Here is a 7478-nt window from a genome sequence, read left to right on the forward strand (position 1 = left end):
TTTACATTTAAGGGCTTATATTACTTGGTACGTGGCATCCTTTATTTCCACTTTGTACTGCCTCACAGTTCCAGCTCTCTTTCTCTCTGTCTCTCTCTCTCTCTCTCTCTCTCGTGCCTTCCCACAGCTATGGTGCAGTGCATCATTATAGTAAGTCAATATCTGTCAGGGACAATGCATTTTCCAAGTCAGGCAACACTGCCTTTAAGAAAATACAAACATAAGGCACATGCAAACAAAATACCAATAAAAGAACACAGTTTATCAAAACAGTTATACACCAAAAATAAAGGAATCTTTAAGATTCATCAGCTGCCTTGTACTATTTGCTACTACACAGCTTTGTTGCAATGCAATAACTTACAGCCCTCACTGGTTAACTTTTAGCCTTCCCAGGCACCCTGGTACTGTATGCCATGCAGGACATCACTTGGGCACCTTCTGCATCAATGTGCATGCACTCATAATCCTGCTCACACAGGTATTTCATAGTATACTTCCTGAAATCTCACAGGCGACTCATGAATAAGAGGATAACTGCTTAAAAAATAATCATATATACGGGAGTGAGTGTTTTACATTTCCTAGACTGCCTTCTAAGCCTTAAGCCTCTCAGCTTTTTCAGGTAAGGAACTTCAGTAACTGCACCCTGGCCTCTCTAACCAGATGCTGTCCAATTAGATATTTCAGAAGACAGAAATGAGTTTAGATACACAATGTCCAGGCTGTTTACAAATAGTCATCATACTTGATGAAAAACATATTAACATAAGAAAATCAAATCAAATAAAACAGTTCCAAGAACCTAACTAAAACAAAGATGATGACAATTTTTTTTTTTGCATACAGCAAAATGTGTTTACTCCCTTGCACATACCTGATGAAAATAATCTGCTCCTGGAGGAAGGGAAAGTAAACAGGACAATTCCTTGTTGCTGGAGCACCCTGCTTGAAAAGGCTTGCCATCACACTCCTCATGACTGTCAATCAGTGCCTTGAAAGAAGTACAAGAAGCCAACAACAGCATGTACTAAGCCATTAAAATTATCTGACATGTTAGCTTTAATGAAATTTGAATAACTTAATACAGATGCTAAACATGCATGAATTCCTCAATTCTTCCCAGTAAGCCATATCACATATCTCTGCATGTGCTCTGAACTGCGGGGGTTAAAATAACTTAAGACAGGTAAAAAACAGGCACCAAAGCAAGCCTAGAACTAAAAGCCTAGTTCAGGTATGCAACATATACTAGCCATCCAGTTAATGTTCTGACTCCAATACATTCCAGACACTAGAGAACCTGGGTATGCCCTATAGGAGAATCTGTTCTGGAAACTGGATTATCAGTCTACCAGATCACGACTCTTAACACGTCTAAAACACAATGCTACTCAGAGATGTTATGTGCTTAGCCAATTCCCTTTCTCTCACTCTCGGGTGAGCTTTTGTAATGTAAGCCCCTCGATACAGCTGCCTGCTTTGGGAAAATACCCTATGCAAAACAAAAGTCTCTCACATCAGTCTAATCCACTACTGAGCTCTGCTATGTCATTCACTGCATCTCAACACCCTTATAAGCCCAAATCACTGAACGTGTTCTTCTCTTGTGATGTCAGGTTATTATCAGTGACAACACCACCACTTTATTTGCAGTATTCATTTAACTCACAAGTTCATGTTATCATTCACTCTCAGTTTCGCAACAGCCACAGTTATTTTAAGCAGACGAAAATGGAATGGTCTTTTCTCCCTTTTTGCCCTGCCTTTTTTATGACTAAAACATTCTAATACCATACACATAAGAAGTCATTACCTTTATACTGGCATTGAGCTTCATTTTGAGAAATGAATAACTGCTGTACATCTCTGAGTTTTATTTTAATTTGTGCTACAGATACAGCTTACCTATGCTAGGAAGAATTCAAGACTTCATGCTAGATTTCAATCTAATTTCATCAGTACCCCAACTGCATCAGAAGCACTAACCACTGCACCACTGTTTTGTACCTATAAAAATATCACTTGCTTCAAACAACAGAAGAGGTAGGCTATTAATGCTCCTGATGCCAATTTTACCCGAGTACATGCCAGCACAAAGGAGACATCAATCAGTCGCCGGTAGGAATATCCAGGCTCTACATAACAATCCTCTCATGCAATGTAAACAGTTATAAGGTTTACATTGAATCCATGCATTTCCTTTGTTCCGACTTTCAACCAAAAAAATTAGGGTAGACAGCATTAACAACCTACCTTTTTTATATGAAGCATGTAACATTTTTAATAGTGCAGCATGACGGTACAGTGGTTAGTATTGCCATCTCACAGCAGTTTGCCATGTGGTTCAGTTTCCTGGCTCAGAAGAAATGCATGCTTTCCAGTATTTTCCACAGTTCACATGCTTCCTCAATTTAAACACATCTTCAATGGACGAAACATAACTAAAGCGCAAAACCAACAAGGGAATCACAAGATTATAAAAGTTTCCAATCACTTATGCTACTGTCATGCATATCAGTCAAGAGTTTACTGTGAGCCACCAAAAAGACATGAAAAGAATGCATCTCAGGCAACATGGCTGTCTAATACCTCCTCATCTTTATGCAGTATAAACCACTGTCTTAAAACCAGACATCAGGTACTCCCTGCCAATGAAGTACATGCTCCCTGCAGAAATCCACCTATCTAAGGCAAAGGAAAAAAAAAATTCCAGGTTTGAGCTTGGCCTTGACATTCAAGACTAAAATAACATTCTGTCAAATATTACATGGGTCTGGAATGGAAACTATAGATATGAACTAGAAAATCATACAACAGATCCCCTAATTCAGACAGAAACAGATACTATACGGTCTGCAGTGTATGCTATCAACAATGAATAAATTAATAAATGAATAAAATAAAAAGAAATGGGAGGCAGACAGCATAACAAAGATAAACTACAGCTATTTCAAAATGCTACTGCACTTACTTATATTATCAGTTCATGACTGTCTCCTGCTAATTTATTAAATGGCAGTTAAGCAAGCTCAATGTGAAAAATACAAGGATGTTTTTATGGCAAAGCCCATATGCTTGTATTTGTGTCACTATGGTAATGTTCAGTGAACTGCCATCTCATAAATTTGCAACTGACACCTATCAGTGTACATTTTAAAATCTGCAACACAGGAAGAAGGGGAAAGAAAAAGGCAGATGAGTATTTAGGTGATGGTGGAGGGTATTCAAAACACATTTGAATAAGCAAATTTTTTTTAAATATCTTAACGAAAAAAGGGTGATCACATGCTGCTAGCTTGTACCTTATGCAGAACATGTCTGCCAAGTGAAACCACTATTAGTTTTTACAAAATAAGTACAGAAAGGAAAGTGTCTACTGGTAAAATCTGATCAATAAGATCCTTGTTTCTACCAGGCAGCAACATTTTATATACAACAGTTTCAGCCTCCCAAATTTGTAAAGATGTTTACTCGAATGAACTAACATGAGTCAGGTAGACATTCTCCAAAAACATACGGGGGTTGTCTTCAGAAAAGGTTAGCTCTTATGCAAAGTGCTAATTACCCGTGAGCCGGTATTTTTCAATTTTTACCAACATTTCTGGAATGTGGCTAGGTGCAAAAGTATTTGAGAAGTATAACTAGCCACTTTAGCCACATACTGTGAAAGTAAGTAAATAAAAAAGAAAAGAAAAAATGGACCAGCTCGTGGTAATTAAAGTTTCTCATACATGCCTAGCTTTAGTGACCCCCATAGCCTTTTCTGTTTTGCTCGGTTACCTTCCGTTCCTTTACCTCATGCTCTTGTCAGTACCAGTGTGGATCACTTTACCGTTGCTGCTAAGTCAGGATAAATGCTTACCTGTTCACATTATCTTTAACAGCAGAGTCCCCAGACCTCTTCCCTGTCACTTACAGTACAACTGCTAAGAAGTGTGGTCAACGGTATACAAGACACTTCATGATCAGCTATCTGTGCACAAGTTAGTGGCCCACCTGACCTGCCTCATTCATCACCTGTCTACAAAGGTACATAAATCTGAGGTGCCAATATGTACTTGTACACTTGCTCTTTATCTCATACAGAACCACACAAAAAACAAACAAGTACTGCATGCGCACACACACAGAAATACATAGACACACATGCACACATACACATACACAGCCATACTAGTTATTGCAAATCTTAGCTTACCAGTCTACCAATATGGCATCTGCTTGCTCCTGCAGTCAGATTACTATTACACATCACTGACTAATACAAAGCTTGATTCAAACACCTGCTTTATGCCTTTCTCAGAAACATAAATTAGTAAAATCAAAACAGTATATACAATTAATGCCCATACTAACTTGTGGAATTCTATGAAAACAGGCACATCTAAGGCAGACCACTACCAAAAATGGTGCACTGTAACCCCTTAACACACCTCCAAACATACTCATTGCACTATGTAGCTGGGCTGCAGTCCCTCCAAGTAAAAAAAGCTATTTAAATTGTTTTTGTTAGATTTGGGATTTCCATTTTAAAACAGTTATTAGACATTAGACAGGCTAAAAGGTAAAATAAATTGTGTTTCTTTTATTTAAAAGACAGTTAAGCAGAAAGGAATATAACCTTGCTGGCAAAACATAAAAAGATAGTTTATTAAAAAGGAAAGATAAGCATAAACTGTGCAGACAGAATGTTCTTTTCTCAAGGAAAAGATCAGCTACAGAACGTTCCTTAATGAAGCACAGACAAAGCCTGAGACCAAGGTTAGAAAAAGTAAACAAAGGAAATTTACGAGACTAAAAGCAATATAATATGCTGTGTTCAGGATAGCAGGGCAGTTAAGGTTAGTACGTTTGACCTGTTACTTCAGAGAAGATGACAAACACTCGAGCCTGATTACAGAAAACAGGTCATCTAGAGACTATGTCAGTTTACGTTGTTCAGGATAATCGGAATGATGTGCAGCAATTTTAATTGTTTATCAGTACTGTTAATGAAAACAGTATTCGGATATTGTGAACATTTAATAAAACCTTATTAAATGAACTACAGTGTTTGGACAATTCATTCTGAATGCACGAGACTTGGTCCATAAGGTAGAGACTGACACCTATTCAGCAAGTGCTTGGGTAATTAAGACTTTCGTTTCTCAGTCTCATTGTATACAGTGTTTCCAGCTAATCACAGTACAGTACAGTATTTTCAAATTTTACAGTTTTCATTTAACTTTTTTATTTTACTTTAGAGGTCCCACAGTCCCTTCCCACTCCTCAGTTCAAAGCTGAGGGAAAAAAACAAAGGCCTGCAGCCTGGCTGGTGCTCCCACATTCCTAAAATTAAGGAACTAGCCAAATCCCACCCACAGTTCAAAGCTGAGGAGCAAAAACAGAATGTAGCAAGCAGATTGCTACACCTTTTACAACTCAAGAGGTGCAGGAAAGCGCTTTCCACCCAGGGTGGATGCCCCCTTCACCCCACCCTGCATTACTGGTTAAATTGGAAACTTTTCAAATGTGTAGGACTTTTGCTTAGACTTATTTTATTTTCAAGCTTACCTGAGTTTCCTTGTGGTAGGCCGCGGTGGTGCAGCGGTAGCGTTGTCACCTCACAGGAAGAGGTTCTCCGGTTTGATTCTCGGCTGGAGCACCTTCTGTGTGGAGTCTGCATGTCCTCCCCACGGGCAAGTGGTGTTCGAAAGACATGCCTGAATGGGCGTGCCTTAGTTGAAGGTTGGGCATCGGGCTGGCACTTCGGCACCGTAAAAATCTACTGCCAATCATTAGCAGACCAGAGTTCCACTGTGGCAACCCCTAACCGGGAAAAGCCGAAAGAAGAAGAACAACTTTAAAAATGACTTTCCATTTTTGGAAGTTGGAACTTTGCTCCTGCTCAGGAGATGTGATTTCTACTATGGATTACTTGGCAGGGCTTTTTTCAAAACAGCGCAACATTTAATCATATACAGCAAAGGAGAATAACATGATAATCCCTTATTACAGGTACTTATATCATTTCAGAAGAGCAGAAATGGTGCTTCAGTGCGAGCTGGTTGGATTATTGGATAAAGTAGTGAGTAACCATTTTCCATGGATTTAGGCTGCATCAGGTGGCGGCTGTTTGAGGCAGCATAAGAAGCAAGTTAAAGAAAGCTGCAGGGGTACATGTGGGTTAACTTATACATATGACAGCACTTTTTTTATTAAATACTTGTTTTTTTAATTAGATAATAATGTGCAATTCTGGGTGAATGTGAAGCTGTTTAACTGCTAATACTAGGCAGCTCAAACTTCTTGAATTGTGTGGGGTGATATAATTCCATCTGGCTGATATGAGCCTAGCATTGACCAGCACATTACTATCACTGAGGATGATGTCACAATATGAGCAAAAAACGACTGATTTCAACAACCGTCTGTTTTTCTGGTATCACTCCATGGGGATGCAATATTGGTCAGTTTGGGAGGACATGGTTAACAGACTAAGTTGCTTTCCCAAGGGTGGTCTGCACCTGCCCCTTCTAGGCTTTCAAATACTGGCTAAAACTGTATCCACCCCATAGTGCCTTTTTTACACAATTCCAAACTGAAAAACCTACTCACAACAGCAAAATCAATTCAGCTGAACCTCGAGGTGTTACTGCTTAATGTCAGGAACCTAAATAAGAAAACTAGACTCCCTCCAAGCCTCCACACTAGAGAATATAAACATCCGTGCACTTACCAATACATGGTTTAACGTAAGAGAAAATACACCAGCGGTGCAAAGTTTCAGTACTTTCCACACTTCTAGAGCAGCAGCTGCATAGACAAGGGCTAAAGGAGGAGCTTTCTCAATACACATCAATACCAAGCATACCTCTAGGGTGGTCAAACCAAATGATGTCCTGTAATTCCTCCAAATGCAGGTCATCACAGACAAAATCCCGTACCATACCCTAGCCAGCTATAAGTCAGCCTCCATGTCCCAAGAAGTTCACAATTCATAGCTGGAACTACTGGAGACACTTACCATTCAACCTAATACCTTACTCACTGGACACTTTAACTACGTCTCTATAGACTGGGAATCTTACACAGACTCATATCTACAGGCACAGGGATTCCTGGATTTCGTAAATAGAAACACCTTTGACCAAATAGTGAATACACCCAACTAGAGGCTCCAAAATACTGGACCATGTGCTTACAAATATGGGAGAAGGCTGCACCCCCGATGTCCCATCCTTTCTGTTATGGTCCAACTATAAAGCTGTCTACTTCAAAAGCAAAACTCAACTTTGTAATCCCATTAAAACCAGCAACAATTAGGAACTATTCCAAGACATATTAACTTTTATTAAATGACGGTTTGTCAAAATCCCATCCAAACTCCGAGACAGCAGACTATGTTGAATTGTTCTCAGAAACTCTCTACAATCACTTCAATGGCTGAATAGTGTCTGCTGTACCTACCAGAAGCAAGCCCAGGACTACTACTA

The 7478-nt window shown here is 39.3% G+C and overlaps 1 protein-coding gene across 20 annotated transcripts in view; it reads right to left on the reverse strand.

Annotated features, from left to right (window-relative positions):
* The window catches only part of MBNL2 (muscleblind like splicing regulator 2), a 1807613-nt gene that overhangs the window by 566549 nt on the left and 1233586 nt on the right, over positions 1-7478 (reverse strand). For 14 of the 20 annotated variants that reach the window (XM_044072969.1, XM_044072965.1, XM_044072976.1 and 11 more), the window contains one exon: positions 878-994. The exons of the other annotated variants lie outside the window; for them this stretch is intronic. In XM_044072969.1, the coding sequence (XP_043928904.1) occupies positions 878-994 (117 nt within the window). The remainder of the gene's footprint in view (positions 1-877; positions 995-7478) is intronic. 20 annotated transcript variants of the gene reach the window in all.

This window comes from Protopterus annectens, chromosome 5.part1 (assembly GCF_019279795.1).
Source record: "Protopterus annectens isolate FY-2018-M chromosome 5.part1, PAN1.0, whole genome shotgun sequence".
Taxonomy (NCBI): domain Eukaryota; kingdom Metazoa; phylum Chordata; order Ceratodontiformes; family Protopteridae; genus Protopterus; species Protopterus annectens.